General features: G+C 35.6%; 1 protein-coding gene across 1 annotated transcript; it reads left to right on the top strand.

The window, feature by feature from the left end:
• The first annotated feature begins 1,916 nt into the window (after positions 1 to 1,916).
• LOC113344029 lies at positions 1,917 to 2,913 on the top strand. The gene is made up of 2 exons (XM_026588101.1): positions 1,917 to 2,283; positions 2,465 to 2,913. The coding sequence occupies exons 1-2, from the start codon at positions 1,917 to 1,919 to the stop codon at positions 2,911 to 2,913; spliced, it is 816 nt and encodes a 271-aa protein (XP_026443886.1).
• The last annotated feature ends 21,116 nt before the right edge of the window (positions 2,914 to 24,029 follow it).

Below are 24,029 nucleotides of genomic sequence, written 5' to 3' on the forward strand. Positions count from 1 at the left end.
CATTCAGTTTTGGACCTTTGTTCTCACTAGTCTCCTCCTTTTGACTATATTGTTACAACCAAGTATCATTATTTCATCAACTTTTCCAGCAGTATTGCAAGCCTCCAATGTTGAGGAGGATCGTATGAGTATGAACCAGTATTATTTTCTTCATCATGTTTATGATCTAAATGTCATTTTCGATCCAAGGTTAATCAACTCAGTAGCAGAAACCGAGTTCACCGGAGTCGATAATTTGAATTTCAAAAAATTCAACTTTCCCCCTTTTACTCTCCGTAATGCTAGGATCACTATTATTGTACCGCAATCTTCTCAACTGATAGTCAACCTTCCTCTTATAAGATATATTTTGTACACTGAGGAAAATATTTTCTTTAATAATCTTAAAGGAAAAAGTATTTCTGGTATAACTATTTTTAGTTATTTTAGCCAACTTCTCCTCAATATCAATATCTCTTCAACCTTTGTAAACAACTTTCATCCAGATTACCTCGCGAAAACCCCTAACGCATAAGTTTACCTTGAAGATTATATGGCTTCTTCTTCTAACAGTCAGATCTCGGCTATCACTGGAAAGATGAGAACACTCAAATAAGAGACATCTATGCTCGTCAGATAAGAAGGGCAGTTGGTACCAAGTCAGCTTTTGTCAAAGTTGTTGAAGATCATAGCAAAACCCTTATTGGTAAGCTTTTCTCTAAAGACAATTTTGATACTGATGACATAGGGAAAGAAGTGCAAAAAGTGTGGAATAAGTACAGAACGAAGGAAGTCCGAGCTATTGGAAGAAATATTTATCTTTTCAAGTTTCACACTGAAGAAGTCATGAATTTCATTCTCAAAAAAAGTCCCTGGAATGCAAAAAATTGCCACTTGAATCTCTTAAAGTATGACCCATCTATCCCAGTAGACCAATGGGTCTTCTCCCATCAAGAGTGGAATGTGCAATTCAAAAATATTTTATTGGAACATCACTCAAATGAAATTGTTAATGAAGCTATAGAAGAATTGGGAGTTAAAATTTCAACAGATCCAGAAGACTGCACCCAAGTTTATGGCAGCACTATTTCAGCTAGAATTAAAGTTGATCTATCCAAACCACTACACAGGGGAGGATGGTGGAACAATGCAGCTGGAGGAGTTACTTGGATCCGTTTCCACTGGGAAAAACAACCCCATTCACTTTGTCCCAAATGCTTCACAATTGACCACAAAGATGAGGATTGTGAAATAGTTGCCGATGAGTTAAGGATAAGGAGATACTCCAATGAGGAATATATAACATACACTCATGAACTTGCTGCTGCTTATGGTGTAGAAATCATTGAAGACTTGGATCAACTGATTCAAAATATCGCTGAAGCAAGCCGCATATAGAAGGAAGAAGAAGCTAAAAATCAGGAAGAGATCAGAAGCAATAAAATATCTAGAACATATGACACTGATTCAGTTGATGCGAATGAACATGACATGGAAATTAATGATGGTAATAATCCTCCTGCAACAGAGGCTGATTAAATGGAACATGACTTGGTTGAGGAAGGAAATAAAGAACTGAAGGAGACTTCTCATGAGATGAACGACGCTCCACCTAAATTGGTAAATATCTTGATTTGCTCTTTAAATATTTTCTCCCCTCTTTTTAATAACTGTCATTACTTAGGTATTAATTGCTTTTCTGCATTATTTAATAATTTGCATGATTTGTATCCGTACAAGAACTTGAGTATCAAGTATAGTAATTCCATCAATTTGTCAACCATGAAAATAATGAGTTGGAACTGTCATGGTTTCTTAGGTAAGGAAACTAGGGAGCACCTTTTCATCTTAAAAATTTGCATTCTCCAGACATTATCTTTTTATGTGAAACAAAAATAAATGATGATAGAATCCTGAAGCTCACAAATTATCTTAAAATGCCAAATAAATCTTATGTACCTTCTATTGGTCAAGCTGGAGGAATTATACTCTTGTGGAAATATGGTTTCTGTCTAGAAATTGTTAACTCCTCCACAAATATGTTTCATGCTCTAATCACCAATGACCCTGCCAGAGGTGAATGGTTTCTCTCCTGTGTGTATGGAACACCTTATAGAGATGATCAACCAACTCAGTGGCAGTACATTAATAATCTCAGTAAAGTGGTAAATATCCTCTGGGTTCTCATGGGGGATCTAAATATCACCTTTGATCTGTCTGAGAGAAATACAAATACCAATCCTACTTCTGATGAGGTTATTGATCTCATTAAGGATGCTGAACTTCATGATTTAGGTTTTAGTGGTAACCCTTACACTTGGACTAGTAATAGTCATGGGGACTGGTAGAATTAAATCTAGGCTAGATAGATCCCTAGTGAACAATGATTGGCTTATTACTTTTCCTGCTTCTAAGTTAGTTCATCTTCCTATAAAAGGCTCAGATCATGCCCCTATCTTGCTGTCTTTATATACTAATTTTTCAGGGTCAACCAGAACTTGGAAATTTTTTGAGCATTGGCTTCAAAATGACACTTGCTTAAATGAAATCAAGAATGCCTGGGTTTCTAATACTTCTGGTTCTTCAGCTTTTATTATGAATGATAAACTATCTAATACTAGACATATTTTATCAAAATGGAGCAAAAACATCTATGAGAATATACAGGGGAGAATTTCAGCTTTACAAGATCAAATAACTCAACTTCAGTTCACAGACATTCAAGGCAGTAACACTGAAGAGGTCTTAAACCTTGAGAAGAAAATTGATTCTTTAAATGATATACAAGCATCTTCTTATAGGCAAAAGTCTAAAGATCATTACTATAATGATATGGACAAGAACTCAAAATATTTTCAAATTAGAGCAAACCAAATAAGGGCTAGAAATAGAATAGACTCTTTACAAGCTCCAGATGGGTTAGAAATAAAATAGACTCTTTACAAGCTCCAGATGGGACATGGTGTCAAGATAATAAGTCAATACAAGATCTTTTAGTCACTCACTTCAAAATCATCAGTACTTCTTCAAATCCAGCTGACAGTGAAAATTTTCTTCAACATATTCCGTCTTGTATTTCAGAAGAAGAAAATAAGGCTCTAATTGCTATTCCTTCCATAAATGAAATTCATGAAGCTCTTAAATTAATGGAACCATGGACCTCCCCAGGACTAGATGGGTTTCCTCCAGGGTTTTATCAGTCTCAGTGATATCTAGTTCATGAGGATGTTTGCAGAACAGTTCAGTCTTTCTTCTCTTCTGGTTTTTTTTCTAAATAAACTCAACAATACCAGAATTACATTAATTCCTAAAACTTCAGCAGCACACAAGCCAGAAGACTTCAGGCCTATTGCTCTATGCAATACTACTTATAAGCTTATCTCCAAGATAATTGCACTAAGGCTTAAGAAACACATGGTAAAAATCATTTCACCAATGCAATCTGCATATGTGCCTGAGAGACTTATTTCTGAGAATGTTTGTTTAGTAAAGAGCTTGTGAAGGCAATGAAGAGAAAAAGATGAAAGAACAGGTCATCTGGCACTTAAGATGGACATGTCAAAGGCTTTTGACAGACTTGAATGGTCCTTCCTTCTAGATGTGCTTAAAAAATTTGGCTTCTGTGATAAGTTCTGTCATCTCATCATGCAGTGTATCAGTACTACATAAGTGGAAATAGTGGTAAATGGTTCTCCTCATGCTCCTTTCAAACCAACAAGAGGTATTAGACAGGGAGATCCATTATCTCCCTATCTATTCGTTCTTGCTACGGAAGCATTCTCTAGACAGTTGAATCATTGTGAAAATGTGAACATGTTAACAAGAATGAAAATCTCAAGAAATGCTCCAAAACTTAATCACTTGTTGTTTGCAGATGACTGCTTACCTTTTTGTAAAGCAAATCAGTTGCAAACTAACAAGCTTCTCCAGTTGATTCAAGATTTTAGTTCCTTCTCAGGTTAGCTGATAATTTTTCATAAATCTGCAGTGTACTTCAGTAATAACATGAGTCCACATTCTTGTCAGCTTATCAGTGGGTTACTTCAAGTCATACAAATAAACATTGAAGAGGAAAAATATTTAGGACTCCCCTTGTTTGTTGGCAGAAACAAGAAGATTCATTTCTCCAATCTAGTTACTAAGATGGAGAATAGACTCTCAAGATGGAATGGTTCTAATATGTCTGAAGCAGGTAGAGGAGTTATGATCAAGAATGTAACTAATGTTGTTCCAGTTCACCATATGATAAGCTTCAAGTTACCAGATAACACAGTTGATCAACTTAACTTAATTCAGCAGAAATTTTGGAGAAATAAAAAGTCTAACAGAGGCAAACACTACATAAGCTGTAGAAATGTAAACAATGCTAAAGTAGAAGGGGGCCTTGGATTCAGAGACCTTCAGTTGTTTAACAGAGCACTCCTTGCAAAATCTGCATGGAAACTATGTTCTGACACAACTTCTATTTGTTCTGCTTCTCTTCAAGCAAAATATTTCCAAGATGGCAATTCTTTCAATGCTACAGATAATGATAACTCCACTTGGTCATGGAAAATTATTAGTTCAGAATTTCCTTTCATCAAAACTCACAGCTGCTGGTGTGTAGGAAATGGGAGAAAAATAATGATATGGCAACACAGGTGGATTCCTGAAATGGGTCTTCCCCCTAATCCTAAAGATGGTGCTTCTCATTATCAGAATTATACTTATATTCATGGATTATTCTCTGCAACAAATGATGGTTGTAATTCTGGTCTAATCTCTTCCCATTTTGATCCACAAGTCGCAGACTTAATTCTGAAAATATCTATCCATAGAAATCAAGAAGACAAGCTGGTGTGGACTCTTGAAAAAAATGAAAGGTTTACAGTCAAGTCAGCATACAACAAATTGCTCAAGGAAAGAAATGGAAATAACTCAGTTGGTTTAAGAATGCAAAGAATATTTAAAAGGCTGTGGAAATTACCTATACTTCTAAGAACCAAGCAATTTATGTGGAAATGTCTCAAGAAAATTCTACCTACAAGAGATACACTTATAGGAATTATTAAAGATAATAACTTCAGTTGTACCCTATGCTCTTATGAACTGGAATCTGCTTCTCATATAATCCTTGACTGTCCCATTTCTAAGGCAATCTGGTTTGCAGTAATGGGTTTGCACATTGCTCAGGGAAGCATGTTATCTGAATGGATTTGTGGATGGTTTGATAAACTCATAGATGGACAGATTCAAGAAACTGATCTCTGCAAGATAGGAGTCATAGCTTGGTGTCTACGGAATACCATATGTAACAAGGTTTTCAAAGGTGCATCTTTTTCGCCTGAGATCATTATTCAGAGATGCAGAAGAGTTTGCTATTTTAGATTATAAACCAGTTACAAACTATATAATCCTTGCACCTCAGATTAGGATCAACATCCATTGGAAACCACCTTCACCTGGCTATCTTAAAATTAATTCTGATGGTTCTTTTATTTCAGAAAATAATACTAGAGGCGTAGGACTAATTTGTCGAGATTTTGCAGGTGCGCATCATGGATCAAAATGCATCTACTTAACGACTGCGACTAGTCCAGAACAAGCGGAGTGAAAAGCTTTATGGGAGGCAATGCAATGGGCATTAGAGAAGAAGCTGGAGAAAGTGATTTTTGAGCTGGACGCAAGGCTTGTAGTGGACGCAGTATTAAAAGACGCTCTTGGTATTGATTGGAGATTACACAACTTAATTTTAAACATCAAAAACTTATTAAGTATTCATCCCTCTTGGCAATGTTCTTATGTTCCTAAAGAGAAAAATAAAGTAGAAGATTCTCTATCAAAGTTAGCTAGAACTCAATTTATTAGTGGTGTTTGGTTTTTAGCTCCTCCTGATGAAATTGTCTATCAGCTTCAAGAGGATGCAAACAATGTAAACTCTATTTAATCTTCAGTTCAATCTTTCCAGTACAAAAAAAGAAAAAAGTTTCCCAGCAAATCTTAGGGGTGAGGGGTCGGACTTCATATGGAGGATTTGCCGGAACAGTGATTCCATAGGAAATCTGATTCTAGGAATTTGGACAACCAAATGTACCTAGGGAAACATCATTACACCAAATCCTTTGAACCCATGAATCCCACCTTTAAAATTCTATATCCAAACCCACCATTTAGATTTTATTTTTAATTTCATTCAGAAGAATTTGTACGACGAAAAATATATTTTAACTCTATAACCTTAGTTATTGGTTTCTCTTAAATGCAGCCCTCGTGCATTTATTATCCATAGCTCAAATAAGTAATTTAATTAAGCAAGCAGATCTTGATAATCCTTCCTAGTTTGGGGCCTAGCATTTAGGGCTTATCAAATTCCTCTCACACCTTTCATAAATGGCTATGTGATGCCATACTTAACAAAAATACTAATTTAGTCCCAAAAATAATCCTTCTACTAACATATATAAATACTATTCCTTACTATTTTCAGTAAAAAAATCAAAAACATAAAAACATAAACAAAAAAAAACTTTATGTTCTCTTTCAATCCTTCCAAATTCCATAAACCCTAATCAAATTTTTTTTTGATCTTGTTCTCCAACGACCTCCGATCCAACTAAGAAAAGGTAAATCTGCATCAACTCGTTCTATTTTTCGAATTTATTCATTGATTTACATGTTTAAAACTTCAATTTTGAAAAATCAAAATTTCTGATTTACCCAGAATCGGTTTATGTTGATATATCGTATCAACCGATTCTGATTTTTGTTTTTCGTCCATGAAGAGCATGCAGAGGAATCGGTTTATATGATGACTAGCATCGACCAATTCTGGGTTGAAATCAGAATATGAAAAGACATCACCAGAATCGATTTATAAGTACATTAGCATAAACCGATTCGGGGTTCTTTTTTGTTTTAACTCTGCGCTCCTACAATCGGGTTTTATTTGCGTGGTAATATACCGATTGTGAAGTTTTTTCTTCAGATTCCATTTCACAATCGGTTTTTATATATGTATCACATAAAGCGATTCTTGGTGTTTGTAATTCCTGTATGTTTTGTGGTTAGAATCAGATTACATATGTTGTCCAATGTACCAATTATTGAACCATTTTTTTTTTGTAGATATGGACTTTGTCCACCTAGCATTTTATTCACGAGAACTCACCTAGGAGGTTTTATATATGTATCACAACCCATGGTACCTAGAAGGCTCTACAAGTTCGCCTATGGCCGTGAGACCAATCTTGAGCAAGCCCTCACACTGGCATATAAGCTTTCACTGGAAGAGCTTGTTGAGCTCATCAAGTTTACGAGGAGAAGGAGGGATGCGATTGCAGCTGGGAGGGCACGCGACAAACATGTCGATGGTCTGTTTGAAGAAATGGCTGCAGCTCAATCCTTCGATGAAGCAGAAGCTGATGCACCATGATGTGGATGCTCTCTTCTATATATTATAATTAGTGTTAAGTTTTTTGCTTCAAGACTTTTAGTGGTTTGGATGGTGTGTTTTTTGGATGATTATGGTTTAATAGGTTTATGAACTTAATGCACTTACAGTTTTAGTTATAACTATGTGTGTAATAGGTATAAGGAAAAACGAGTTTATGCATACTTTGTTTTGCAAACACATGCGAACAATCGGGATATACGACTGCACCCATAAACCGATTGTTGAGATTCCATCATGGAATCAATTTATGTGGGGGTCAATATAATTTGATTAGAAATGTTGTTTTTCTGTATCTTTTTCTAGTAAAAATCGGATTACATGTGCATATATATAAACCGATTAATGTCGGTGAAAATTCAAATTTTGGCAGACGCACGATCGGTTTATGTTTCCAAACATAAAGAATGATTCTATTGGGCATAAAAACATAATAAGGTTTTATGAACATTCGAAAATACTGATTGTGCCAAATTATATCACTTTTTTCAAAAATAAAAACTAGCAGTTGGGGTCTTTTCCTATATATAGAGACCTCATCCTTGGACCCAATTTGCCTCAAAATTGCTCATTTTATTCCCTCTCACTCTATATACTCCACAAATACTCATTCATACCTCCACATACAAGAAATGGCTTCGTTTGACTCCGCCGAAGATTTGACGATCACCAAAGCATGGTACGCCAAAAGTCGAGTTGTGTATCACTCCTCGTCCGAGAGATTCTGGACGAAGATATATAACAAATTTAGGCAAGATTATGGGAACCCGAAGACAAGAAGTCTTCAATGAATCCATGATAGGCGCCAAGTCATCTTAGATGCGATAGTTTCTTTTATAGCTATCCAACAAAGGATTTTGAGTGCCAGCCACTTTAACATGTCCCTTCAACAATTTGTAAGTATTTTTATGGTTTATTCTACATAATCTACTTTTATAAATTTGTAACTAACAAAGTTAGCTTATGTTTGTGTTTTTATAGCATGAAGCCGTGAAAGCGCGCTACTTGAAGGAAAAAGGGGAAGCATTATTTGATGAAAGCTATCACTTCATGGTACCCAAAATTTCGAAGTACGACCCGAAATTTATGATGGGTGAATTGTCGGATTCCTCGGACGAAGATTGATAGTTTTAGGAGTTTTAGTGTAGATTTTGTGGGTAGATCTCTATGTAAACCCTCACGAGACTATAGCTAATCCACTAGGGTCACCTAGGGGTTCAAAGACTTCATGCACGTGCTAAGTGCATCCGTGATTCCTATGAAAAGGATTAGATTTGAATTGAATGATTTTTTTTCTTACGAAAACATAACAATCGATTTATATATGACAACATAAAAATCCGATGATGGGAATTGAATTTTATCTTCGCATTCTTGAACTGATTCTTGATGTCTTTCTTAAATGCCAAAACACCAACCCAGAATCGGTTTATGAGTGCATGAACGTAAACCAATTTTGGGTAATGTTTTCGAAAAAAAAAATCAAATTTTTTCAGTTGTTTAATGTTTTGAAGATCGATTAACATTAGTTTATCTCACATCTAACACGGTTAATTAACGCCCAAAATGACTAACTAACACTAATTAAGCAGGGGTAATATGGGTACAAAGAGAATAGTTGGTTAAGGGGTTTTCAAAAATTACTTCTGAATGACCTTTTTTGTCTTTTAGTAACATTCCCCAAAAATGCCCTATATCCAAAATTAGGAAGGTTGATAATTATACCTCACTAGTTTGAAACCCGTGCTACGCATTGGGACTACTGGATTTTTTTTACAACATTGGTACATGTCCACTGAGGCGGGGCTTCGCCCCCACCTATCCTAATGAGAATTCTAATAAGCTAATACAAAATTACTATCCAACAGATTGACAATCAACTGTTAAAATTTTATAATAATCAAATGTATAATATTATTATTATCTAAGGATCTCAAGTGATTTCGAAAACTAATTTCAAGCAATCTAATAAAATAATAGTCAATTCAACAAATAAACTAAACTAACAAAATCTAAGTAACCTCAAAAATAAAATAGTTTAAGGTATAAATACTAACACATAATTAGATTTTTTTTTAGTATTTAACCTGTGCTAAGCACCAGGTAGGATGAGAATTGATCCCCAGTTGGTGAGGTGGGGCTTCGGAACGCACCCGTTCAAGAAGGGTTCTCAATTAACAACTGCAGTGTTTAATGAAAAAACACGATATTAATATACAATAGATTGTCAACTCTAAATAGTGTACAATATATGTAGTGCTTAACCGTCAAAGAAGATGCGATCAATGAAATGCACTGATAGATCTTTCTTCGAAAATCATATATTTGCGTTAAGAATCAAGGGACCAACTCAACTACCCTTCTAGGCTCCAATTTATTATAGTTAAATGAAAAATCACACTCATTGTATTAGTATCGATATTTGATATTAGAGACACTTAAACAAAAGAAAATATGATATTAGTAAATAGATTGTGAAAGAGCGGGGGTAACAACCATACCCAATAATTTGTTCGGCAATTTGTATGGACTAACTCCAATATAATTCCGAGAGCACCGACTTATAAAACGAGCTCAACCAAGAAATATATCAAAGAGTTATATCTCAATTTCTCAATACAATCTGCAATCGAACAGATAGAAATCTGTGACCCCGATTGATATGAGAAGTAACTTAGACAGTACCAAAGACCAATGCCCAACTGTCAATCAATTCATATCCAACAATCAAGGTCGGATTTACAAATTGATTGAACTACGTACAACCTGTGATATTTAAATTATATAAACAAATATAATGTGGAAAAGAAATAACACGAACACCATAAATTTTATTAACGAGGAAACCGCAAATGCAGAAAAATCCAGGGACCTATTCCAGTTTTGAAAACCATACAATATTAAGCCGCTACAGACACTAGCCCACTACAAGTTAACTTCGGACTGGAATGTAGTGGAGCCCTAACTAAGTCTCACACCGATTAAGGTACAGTCGCGTTCCTTACGTCTCTAGAACCACGCCGGATTCTGCGCACTTGATTCCTTTGGCTGATCTCACCCACAACTAAGAGTTTCTAGGACCCAATTTCTAAGACTTATAAACAAATCTGTCTCCTACAGATAAGTCTATTCTGATCGACAAATCTGTCTCCCATAGAAGTATCTGCGAAGTTTTTGTTCCGTGTTTTGATTAATCAAGGTAAATAGGAACCAATTGATAATCCGGTTTTATACTCCCGTATAGCATCCTAGAAATATCAATCACCTCACAATAACTTAACTATATGGTAGTAGAAGAAGTTATTGCGGAATCACAAAGAATGACACAAAAAGCTTTGTGGTTACTTTTTATATCTTACCTATCGAAGATAAATCTTGAGAAAATCTTAGAGAATATAGTACTCAATACGATAAAACAAGTAAGATCAGAATACATAACTACAGAGAAAATAGTTGGATCTGGCTTCACGAATCCCAAATGAAATCTTCAAGTCGTTAACCTATAATGGTTTTGGAAAAACCTAGGTTAATGGAGAATCGACTCTAGTCGCAACTAGGACACAGGAAAGCGTCGGGATTAGGTTTTCCAGTTGCTAGAGTTATCTCTTGTATAGTCTTTCAAATCATGATTTGCTTTCAATCAAAGCTAAGATAGCTTAGTAAAAGAGCATTCAATATTCACCGTTAGATGAAATCCTGATTTAAGATTCAAGATAAGTTTGCTTAAAACCAAAGCAATATCTCTCCAACGTTAGATGGTCTTAGCTTGTTACACACAAATGAAATATACCTTCATTTAAATATGGGTAACCGTACCTAAACGTGTATATTGAATTGGCTCAATAATAGTTAACCGAAGTTAGCCATATGAAAATTTTTGTCTTAACCACATTCATCTAACACATCTAGATCAACTATGATGATCAATCAATCATGAAAGATAATAAAATGAATCTAATTGTGTTTCACATAGAGTTGTTCAATTGTTCACTATCTCATAGAAATATATATGAACCAATTGAATCAAAATCGGATTGATTCATAATCGTACAAAGTACTTATATAAGAATCAATTCATGAACATTAATCCACGGTTTGCAAAGATTGCATTCTTTATTTCATAAATGTACTTGTTCATGAGTATGAAAAACATACTTAACCGATTTTAGAACTTTAACCACTAAGTTTACAAACTGGTACGCAAACTATAGGTTCCAGACTTTGGTATTGTCTTGCCATTTGCAAACGGTTATGCAAACAGCAGTCCCGGACCTAACTCAGGTAGAACCGTTCACATTCTGGTATGCAAACAAGGTTCCAGACTTAACAGTTAAAACTGTTCGCATACTAGGTATGCAAACAAGGTTCCCGGACCTAAATCATACCAAAACAGTTTGCATACTAGGTACGCATACTGTATTGTATTCAGACAAAGATTTTTGTTCTAAACTCCCATTTCAATCACTGAAATATCCTTAGAAGACGACAATGGATGTATCACACAAATTATTAGCTTATAAGTAATTTTCGAGTGATCGAATGATCAATACGAAACTTTCCGAGTCGAGATCAAATGACTATCTCACACAAATCATGTAAGATGTTTCAAGGCAATTTTCACATGTTCATCTTTTGACTTATTATTTAGTTTCCAACAAATAAATTGTTTCCAACTAAACTCGTCAAGAATATGATGAACGTAGCTAAAGCAAAAATATTCCAACACATATTTCGAGAAACAGATAACCGAGTTAAACTCATCTCGAAATATCAAATGTGTATAATATAAAAGTTTATATAGCTATACGACGTAGGCTCATTAGAATAGGATAGACTTATGAGTGATAGATAAGTTTTAGTATCTACATACCTTTTGTTGATGAAGTTCCTCCAAGCTCTCCTCAGTAGATCTTCGTCTTCAATCGTTGAACGACGTGAAGTCTAAAGCTCAACTACACATTCTATCCTAATCCGAGACATAACTATAAATAGACCAGAAATCAAGACTTATAGTTTTGATCAACTAACCTTGACAAACAAGCTTGAGATAGCAATGCTCGTCTGGCACCGATTTTAGGAAAACTCGTGGTTTAGTACGGTGAACCCTCTGCGCGTTATCATCCGAAACACCACAAGACTTAGCCTCGTACCGTTGACCAGTCTTTGACTGTAGGTATATAATTGCTAAAGGCAACCCAAGCTTACCTAAATTAGTGAACCTAGCATTTGCATGTGCACAATAAATGTCAAACTGCTATTATACAGACCATTATAATGATTATCTGACTGAGTATCTAAATGGATAATATCCATACTACGACCGTAGTGTGGATTGTACTTGGGACCACTACCGACCTTATGAAGGTTACGGTTCATACCATGGTGATCCCAATTACTATTTTCACGATCACCAGTCATACAAACAGGAAAATGAGCAATATTATAATGAACAATATAGGAGTTCTCCATCCTTAGAAGATTCGATCCGACATTTCATCGAAACCACACAAATTGATTATGCCTTAGTTAAATCTTCTTGTGATTCAAGTCTTTCTTTAAAAGAGTCACTTAAGAAGTTCAATGAAACTGTGCGTGAATCTCGAATAATCATGGATAAACTGTGTGAAACTCATAATAAGTATGAGGACCAAAATGCACCTAAGACTATTGCTCATAATGAACTTGAATTCTAAAATAGTGTGTCCAATCTTACCCTTGATAATACATATAATTATTCACCTAATTTAGAGGATGGAGTTACATATGAAAACACTGCATGTTTAGATAAGGTTAAACCATCTTCGTATTATTATGATGATGAGGATAGTGTCGATGAAGAATTTGAAATATGTAGTCATAATGACGAGGAAACTGTTACCCTAACTGAGCTACCTGAGAATAATGTTATTTCCATTTCTAATCCTAATAATATTGTTGATTATTCACCTATTCAAAAAGAAGTGTTTTTTTTTTTTGCTAAGTTCAGTAGTTTATGAAGCACAAACGTAATTACAAGAATTACAAAAAGGGGGCTCAAGGCCCCCCACCCCCATAAACCAAAAGGATTCAAAAAGAAGTGGATTTGACTAGGGATACCATAATTTTAGACGATGTATTATATTATTGTTGTTATGAAGCTGATGATGGTTTAGAGGAACGAGTTTATCCCGAGACTAGTGTTTTAGAGTCCAGCGATTCGAAAACTATAGTCTCTGCTGAGGATTACAGAACTGTAGAACCACCTGATTACAATCTAGAAGAAATAAAAAACCATTTTCCTAAATCTAATAATTTAAAAATTAAGGAAAATATGACTTATCCAAGGATATTGACAACTTTAGGTTTGGGGGTGAATATCATTCTCCCCGTGATTTACATTTGACTCTTATAAAGGTCCCTAACTTGGGACTTGAATTATGTGCCTCTACCATCTTAAGAGACTATCTTCATGCACGTTTTCCTGAACCTAATTATGTCCAGAAAGAAACTCAGTTGATAGAAACCCTTCCTATGGTTGATATGGTGAATCCATGCTATGATACCAAGATTGACTTTGTTTTCCCACCAAATATTTTTCTCCAAAATGTGGGAACTTAAGAATCGACACATTTACTTAAGAATGACCACCATTATAGTTAACTGTGTAAGTCAAATCTGATTGACTTTGAGTATCCATAATTATTCAGATTATTATTATTATGTGCTTCTAAGTTTTATTTGAGTTTTTCCAGACTCTACAACCTGATCCTCCGGATCCTGTCTATGAGGAAACTCAGCCAATGAAAATATTTTATGTAGACCCTTTTATAGAACCTGAACCCGAACCACAACTAGATATAGTTGTCTTAAATAAAAACTGATATGGGTGTATTTGGTTCACTTTCTTGGTCTGCTGTAGTTTTTCTTCTATTTGTGATAACATTATTTGATTCAGATGACTCACAGTTGTTCCGGCTACTACTTTATGATTTTATGTAGTGACTAATTCTTCCGATGTCTGGCTGAAGACTTTAAACTTAGCACTTTCTTGGGAGGTAACCCATGCTCATGCAACACGGTAATATCTTTCCTTATTTCCTTCAAAGTGGTAACAATTTCTCCTTGTCCGTGCTTTTAATTTCATCTTTAGAACATCTAGGACAATGTTAGATTTAAGTTTGGGAAAAACTTTTTAGTTGCATTAAATAAACTCCATATTATAATCTGATTTCTCTCTCTCCTCTCTCACTCATTCTTCTTCAAACCATCAAGAACAACCCTTTTTTGCTCAGATCCGGTCCATTTTGGACCGGATCTGAGCAGATTTCTTCACAATTTCTTGTTTTCTAGGTTAGTTAGTGGTTTTAGCTTAATTTTTATTATGTTTTCTATTTATCTACATCATTATGGTGGTTTTATCTACTCTTTTGAGGTTTATCTTCGGTTTAATGGCGGTTCTTGGTTATTGGGTTGGTTTCTAAGATCGATAGTGATGCTCTCCAACGTTGAAATCTTCATCTTCATTGGTGATTTCTTTGACGACGGAAGCTTCATCACTAGTTACAAGAGATTTGAGCAAATCACTCATATTTTGGGAGCATATCTTTTTAAAGAAGAAAAACAAACTAAATGGTTGGGATTTACTTCCGAGAAAAACCATTCTTCCTCCGATTTTATCGGATCTCATTCATAATTGTATTTATCGTACTCCGGTAATCCTTCTCTTTCCTTGTCGGATTTCTTGGAATTGTACTTTAACGGTATGTTCTTCTTGTTAGAGCACTGCTCGATCGAACTCGTAAGCGTTGTTATCTCAAGCTTGTTTGTCAAGTTTAGTTGCCAAAACTATAAGTCTTGATTTCTATTCTACTTATAGATAAGTCTCGGACTAGGATAGAAAGTGTAGTTGAGATCTAGACTCCACGGCGTTCATCATGCAAAGACGAAGAACTACTCAAGTAACTTGTGGATCTTCATCGACTAAAAGGTATGTGAAGACTTGAACTTATCTATCACTCAAAATTCTATCTCTATCTCCTATCTTGAGACAAAAGTCGTATTGCTATATAGACTTCGATTATACACATTTGCTATTTCGATCCAAGTTTATCTCGCTTTTCTATTTCTCGAAATATGTGTTCTCTTTGGCCAAGTTCATCTTTACAAGTGACGAAAGTCATGTTGATTATTTCAATATCTTGAAAATCGCTTTGATGAAAAATAGTGTGTGAAAAACCTTTATTTAACATCCTCTAAGAATGTTTCAATGATTGAAATGAGAGTTTAGAATATATAACCTTGAATGGATATAAACATTGTATGTGAACTCATACTTGTGTAAGTCCAAAATCCTTGAACCAAAGTATGCGTACTTTGCTGGTCAGGATAATTGGAACTAAAGTCCGCGTACCCGTATGTGTACTGCCGGAAGTTCACATCTCGTGAATTTCTGTTGGAGTTTGTGAACTGAATACAAACTCAAACCGGGTACTTAAGTATACGTACCGGTATGCATACTTGAGTGGGTTATTTTTTAAAAACGGTTTATTCGTGAACTTAAACTTATATAAACTAAGGAATGCATATTTGCAAACCGTGGCTATAAAGTTCATGAATCGATTCGAGTGAATCAAAATCTAAGAGAATAAACAATTAAACAAGTAAGCAATTAAACAATATTTGTAAGCAATATTTTGTTTCGATTGTGTCTTATATACTTCTAGGAGATCTAAGCAATTAAACAACTCTCTAACTAGTTCTTTTGAGTCATTTGAACTAGTTATGGTGAAGATGAATAAGGTTGATATGAAAGTGCTCATATCGCTAACCATTTGGTTAACTATTGTTGAACCAACTAGGTGTACACGTTTAGGTACGGTTACACAAACCTAAACGGACGTGCATTTCATTTGTGTATAACAAGCTAAGTTCGATCTGACGGTTGAAAGATATTAGCTTGAATCTAATCAGGTTTTCATCTAACAGTGAATATTGAATGCTTTGTTACCAAGGTAACTTAGAATGCAAACCCTGATTTGGAGACTATATAAAGGAGAAATCTAGCATCTGGAAAAGGTAATCCCCACACCTCCTGTGTGATACTAGTTGTATAAGCTAGAGTCGATTCTCCTTTAACCTTAGGTTTCTATCTAGACCATGTATGTTAACGACTTGAAGACTTCATTGGGATTGTGAAGCCAGACCCAACTATTTTCTCTGTAGTTGCGTGATCGCTTTCGTAAGCATCAAAAATAATTACACTTTCTTAATACTCAAAATATATAATGAAGTAAGGGCAAGAAAGGATCGTTCCCACAGAGTGGACTTAGGTTGTCAATATGTTTTGGTTTCCTAAAGGAAACAAGGGGAGATTTCTGATTTTTTATAACTAAAATAAAATAAAAGCAAACAAAGAAAAGTAAACAAATCAAATCAAGGATGATAAAATATTGGTAAAGGATTTCATCTTCATTCACAAACATGTTCTTGTATAAATAATTAGAATTGATATTTAATCTCTACTTTTATCAAAGGCCCTAGGATACCTTGATCGCAAGTATATCCCGCAAATCTCCTCTCATCATCAACAAACACATTAAAAGATGCGAATATGAATTCTATCTAAGAGAACAACCTAACGTGTAAAAGCACTAATCAAGTTTAATTCCCTAGATGCATTAAGTTCTATGAAATCAGGCCAATCAAAGCAATCGAACGTGTAAAAGCACTAATCTGATTTAACAAAGGTTACGATCTACTTGTGACTACTAGGATACATCACTACAAGAAATATCCACAATTATGCTACTTGTAATCAGGAATTTATCACTTTTGCGTATAATAAATCCTAATCTAGCAATAGAGATGATATGAAACTCAATAGATTCTAGACCCGATCTAACAATCATTCAAATCATAAGACAATATCAATAGTAAATCATAATCGATAATATGGAGACAAAACTAATTTATCATATCAAAAAGCATATTATGTGAAATCGGATTATTCCATAACCAATAATAATATCTAGCTCATGTTCATGGAGTTCATAACAAGAAGAAAAAAAAAGCTTTCATGTTGTAAAACCCTAGAACAAAAGTAGAGGAAGAGATAATCGATCTGTTGTGTTCCCAACCTTCTTATATGACTTTTGCTCTCGTTTCCCAAGTCTCTCACATCCCATTCGAAAGCCCAGTCAAATAAACAGGTCCAAATTCTTTGAGTCAAATCGGGACAGATGGATCGGATCACTGAGTCAACTCATCCAGCAGCATTATGTTTGTATATCCGGCCATTCTCTGAGTCCTTCCCTGTAAAAATTGAATTGATCTATTTCAAGCATTTACTTCATAATCATTCCTGCACACTCCTTGTTCATTGAATTTTCGGCTCACCTGCCTGCATATGCACCTGCAACTCACATTCATTCATCACTTCAATTTAGTACAATACCCAGAACTGTTAACTGCACTTATTCAGTTCCTTGCTCTTGATATCATTATTCAGTTCCATACACAATGCCACCAACTCAGTCTGCTCAACTCAATTGTTAGTTTCTGTAACACAAGCCATTGTTGCACATGCATCACCCCAAAGCCATTTCAGCTGCGATGCAACATCAAATTGCACCATATGTAGCTTCCCCATTCCAGTTCAGTTCCGAGCCATCATCATTTCAACAACTGCACTTCTTTCCTCACAACCCAGCTGAACTTCCAACTATCAACAGCAACAACAACTTACTTAGTTTGATTTTGCGGCACAAATTCATCCAAATCAGCTTCACATTTCCAGCATTCCTCACTTGCAACAGCATCAACTCAACACACTGTCATATCACTTCAACCTTATGCAATCATCTACAAGACCTCCTTGGCCATCAACAATACCCATTTGCAGCACCAGCAACGCCTGAAGCTCCACCAACAATTGCACATTATAACCTGCCACTCTAAGTACCAACATATTACAACGCCATTTCTTTATCTTGGCAGTTCCCTTCTTATGTTACACTTCCTGTAGCCTTCACTGTCAGTTCATAGCTCAATCTTCTCAGCTTACAGCCAAAGCCACCAAGTCGGCACTATTCTTTCAGATTCTCTTGTTCTTTCTTCACTTCAATCATAGCTCTATCTCTGCTTAAACATCTCAGCTCCATTTACTCCAGCCATCACCCTTTAATTTGGCATACTCAGATTCACCAGGACCACTGCCAGCTTAACCTCTTTTCTTCATTTCCTGCAATCTCTGCCTGCGAACACATAAGAACTACCACAAAACTGTAGCGGCAACAATACCATCAACACATCTGTTATTCATCTCGCTTGCAATCTCGCCATGTCCAGTTCAACAGCATCATACCCATCTGTAATCCATCACCGATTCCTCTTTGTTCTTGGGTTCAGTGCCCCTGCCACATCCACCAGTACCAAAACTCTCCAGCATCAACACTGTCATGTCACCTGTCCTAGCATTCATCTAAGTCACCAAATACCCATGGCACTCTGCAGAAACACTTTAGTTCCATGGCAATTCATCACCAACCATCTCTGTCATTTTCTCTTGCTTCATCTCAAGAGCCTACAACAACTCCCTGCAGCTCATGTGACATTAACCAAGCACAAACCACCTTCAACTCCGTTGCAACTACCACTGCAAAACACACCTGCAATTCCAGCTCAAACCTATCTTCAGTTTATCTGTAATATTAACAGCAACATCATTTCCTCAAGCCAACAATACCCATCTTTTATTTCTCCATTCTCCATAATCTTCACAAGCAAATCTCTGCACCTGTAATTTGTACCTGTCCTAGACATTCATCTACCAAATTCGGTTCACAGACCCAATTCTTTCATCTCAGAACTTCAACTCATCTTCTCGACCTCCATGAGCTCGATCCACTGTATCAACCATCATCTCTATTCTTCTCAATCTCCACTTCATTCTCAGCATAAAAACAACCTAATAATCAACTCAATCTCCTACTGAGATAGTTGTTCAATTCCATCTCTCGTTGTTCTTGATCTGCTCCAACTTCTCACTGAATCTCTCCATTTCAGAAACCCTAAATCATTCTCAGACCCTAATTTCTCTTGTTCTTCATTTAACTCAATACGGATTCAACTTCCAACTTCAACAATGGACAATAGTTTCTCGATCTCAAACAACATTATCTCCTCGATCTTTAGACAGCATCGACTCCCTTTCCTCATCTTTCTCGTTTCTATGAACATTGATGGAGCCTCCATCGACCTCAGGCAGAGAGAAGAATGAATGAATAAATGATTGCTTCTCTGAATTTAGGTGTAGGAAATGATGAAAATTATTCAAGGCACCCAGCAGATTAATACATGCCACGTCGGTTGTTTGTCCCTTGCTTCTCTAGACTAAGCTGCAGTAGTTGTCTCCTATCGCTGGCTAGGCTCGGCTCCGCTCCCAATAGCAATTGCACATGAGAGTTGACGCTTTTGCTCTTCTTTGAATTATCCCACTAACAGCAGCCATCTCTTACTTCTCAGATCCACTTTTTCTCTTCCATTTCTCTTCATCACTAAAGTTGTCGTCTTTTTCAGACAGATATGTTTGCATCACTAAAATCGACATGCTTTTAAGACAGAGATAACGAAATAAAAGTAAATAATGAGAAATGATCCGCCTCCAACAGTAGTTGCACATGAAATGATACTTTGCCCTGTTTCTTCTTCTTTTGTTCCAAATGACTCCAAAGTACCTAAACACTCAAAACTAAACATAATATACATAATTTACAAGAAAACTTAGCAAAGAAAGCATAAACAATAGATAAATATTAAGGTGTTTTAGACACCTATCGAATTCCCCCACACTTAGACTTTGCTAGTCCTCGAGCAAATCAAACAAAATAATTCTAAAACATACAAACAACTCCGTCTCGTCGAGGCTACAGTTACTCTTAGCTTAAATAACAATCCTTTAAACCCCTGGGTGTCCCTAGTGGACGAGTTTTAGTCTCGTGAGGGTTTACTAGAGATATACCCACAAAACCTACTTTTCCAACTTACTAGTTCTTCGAAATGATAGCATCCAACGCGCTAAGAAGACATAGAGATTATGCACACTAGTAATAAGAAGTTAGACACATAAATGAACACAATCTCATCCTTAAAAATTGAGAGAGAAATAACCATCTCTTATCGAAAGAAATTCGGGTTCGGAGTGATCGAAAGTCTCGACTCTGCCTCACAAGAAAAGGATTTTATGAAGTTGCTCTCAATAATAAATAGCTTTTTATGGGTCACACATGTGTCCAGGTAGGAATGAAGAGAGAATCCCGTGACACGTTGAATAGTAGGAAGTCCAAACCCTCTGAATTGTTTTGAAAACCCACATATTTTATTCATTTTGAAAACCTTTTTTTTCTGACGATCTCTAAGAAAGGAAATCAACCACTTAACGAAGGTGGGAATATGCTTACTTACCTCGTTATCCGTTCGACGTGCAGTTAGCACCACTCTGACAGCATCCATAGAAACGTCTTTGATCTTCAATCCTTGTCTTCATCTTCGTATTCGGTCTTCAACTAGTGATGATAACTCTTGAACTTCGTAGAATCTTGACAATGTGATTCTTTCCTCTAATTCCTTGTTGCTTGAAACTTCATTATGAATATTTCTTCTTCCATTGGCTTTATTGAAAGAATAAAACTAAAAACAAACCAAAACATTTTTATTGTCTTTTTTTTTCCAATTGAGACAAGAAAAATAAAACAAATACAAAATGAAAACAAAACAAAACAAAAAACTAATAATGAACCTAACAAAATTCTCACTTGTTTTTTTTTTCCCTTTTTCTCTTTTTTTTTTTAATTATTTTTTTTACAAGAGACCTAGCATAATGATGACCATGTCCCAAGTTTTTTTTTTGAGAGAGAGAGAAGAGAAAATAAAATACAATAAGATAAAATAAAAATGCAAGTACAAAGGCCACGGCGTAAGTACTTTACCGCTTGATTCTTCACAACTTGTATGTCTCGATATCATAAACTCCTTGAATTCTCATCTTGATAATCTTCGCTCTTGTACATAAGTCTTCAACTCGTAAGAATTCTGCTCCTTGTCTTGTTGCTTTACTTGAATATGAAATCTGCTCATTTCTGTAGCGTTGCTTGTAAACCTTGAACGTCTTCAACTTTGATTTGAATTTGTGATGCTCCTCTTGTTGATGATGATGGTGTTTCTATGGACCTGTTCGTGTAGAGAGAGATAAAGTAGATGGTGCTAACTGCGAACAACATTACAAGTGGTATGTAAGTTAGCAATTCGATGTCACCATCATGATTGACAAAATAACACTCAAGAGATCAAAGTAGTGCTTATATTAGTGGGAGGTTGGGTAGCTCACCATTCTACCCGAAATTAACGTACAGTGACACACACTCTAAAAGCACATATTTTTGAAGGTCGGTCCTCACATTATGTAACATGGTTAGTCTCCACTATAGGGGACCACAACTCTAATACCGATTCATTCTGCACCTCATTTTCCACTGGCATGGTTAAATCCAACTTTAACTCTCATACAAGTAAGAAACCCGATCATGTTGTTTGTCATCTTTAAGTTCAGTCACTCTTGTGAGAATTTCGATGTAATCTTAGCGACATGTATACTATGTGACGCTAAACTAACTACAAGTTGGAGTTATTCATGCACTAATTTACACAAAAGTTGAAAAAATTTGAAAAATTTACAATGCAAATGATTAACCACTCCTCCACACTTAAACTTTACATTGTCCTCAATGTAAATTGGATCGTCCAAAGAAAGTCAAGGTGTGAAATCTTATAGTGATATGCGACAAGAAAAAGTAAATACAAGACAAGAAAAATAAAAGATAAGAGATAAGAAATACTCATCCAATGGGTTGCCTCCCATGTAGCGCTTGGTTTAAAGTCGTTAGCCCGACTAGCAAGACGAATTCCCCATACACCAAAAATATGAAAAGTTGGGGATCCTCCCATAGAACCTGTTTTGCAAACACTAGCTTCACGAAAATATTAGTAATATCAAACAGAAATGAAGCTATTAACCGATAAAAGTTTCCCCCACACTTATTCTTGTTCACACTTGGAAGTGTATAAAGAATATATAAGTCGGGTACTTCCATGGTTTCTTGTTCCAAAACCTGTATAGTATGAGAATAAAGCATCTCTAATGGAGGATATCGAGAATCAAAGTCATTCAACAATATTCTCGAAGCACATACATTCAATCCAATAAGAGGTAAAGGAGAAGAAACAATATGAAAAGGGTTATACAAACCTATCACAATCTCTTGTAGCACGGATTCCTCTTCATCCTTGAAAAACTCAAGTGAATTATTCACCTCTTGTATATCATGGTCCTCTATCAAACCTTGCAACCATTCTTCGTCCGCTTCTGCCTTAACCAAAGTCTCGACATTAACATCATCATTACAATCCTGTGCAATCTCAATTGGGTCTTCCACAACATTAGTCATAACGGTCACATTCTCAACACACTATTCATCATTAGACTCAAACCTTGTTGCAAGTAAGTTTTGTAGAACACTAGTTTCATCAAACTCATGTACCTTTTGAATAGGTGTTTGATCATTATAAAGATCAATAATTGAGTCAACTACACTAGTGTCATCAAATATCTCCAAAGGTTGGTCCTTTTCAACACAATTGTACATTTCCTCTTTTTATTCATCAATGTCCTTTCTTACGTCGGAAACACCTCTTTGAAGTTCTTGGAGTAATCCATCCAAATTCTGAATATAGTGTTCCATTTGTTTGTAAAGCTCGTTCGACAAGGCAAAAGCAGAATCACTTACCTTAGTATTGCTAGGCCAATTATCTTCCATTTGAATGGGTGAATGATCATAACTACGATCAGAAATTAGGCCAAACGTACTATAAGCATATTCGGTCGATGAAACTGGCTCCATGCTTGGTTGTCTACAAACTGATTCCATGCTGACCATAAATTATTGCATCTCATCTACCAAACTCGTAGAAATATGAATAGGAGTACAACTAGTCTCCCCTCCTTGTGGTTGCTCACTTACATACCTACCATAAGAAGGTTGATATGTATGAGAACAACTCAAAGGGTAAGTAGAATATTGACCATAACCAAAGTATTTGTTTTGATTTTATTCCCCGCAAGGGTGATAGTTATCATGTTGTTGAGGTTGAAAGTCGTATTGAATGCTTCAATATGCTCCGTCCATAGAAATTGGTACCTGAAACGAGATTCTCAAAACTCGGTTAAGAACCAATAAAATATGAAAAGAAACTAAAACAAAAATAAAAACCAAAAACAAATAACAACCTGCCGCCTCCCCGGCAACGGCGCCAAAATTTGATCGATGTTGTAAGCGTCAAAAATAATTACACTTTCTTACTACTCAAAATATATAATGAAGTAAGGGCAAGAAAGGATCGTTCCCACAGAGTGGACTTAGGTTGTCAATATGTTTTGGTTTCCTAAAGGTAACAAGGGGGTTTTCTGATTTTTATAAACTAAAATAAAATAAAAGGAAACAAAGAAAAGTAAACAAATCAAATCAAGGATGAAAAAATATTGGTAAAGGATTTCATCTTCATTCACAAACATGTTCTTGTCTAATAATTA

This window comes from Papaver somniferum, unplaced genomic scaffold (assembly GCF_003573695.1).
Source record: "Papaver somniferum cultivar HN1 unplaced genomic scaffold, ASM357369v1 unplaced-scaffold_70, whole genome shotgun sequence".
Lineage (NCBI taxonomy): Eukaryota > Viridiplantae > Streptophyta > Magnoliopsida > Ranunculales > Papaveraceae > Papaver > Papaver somniferum.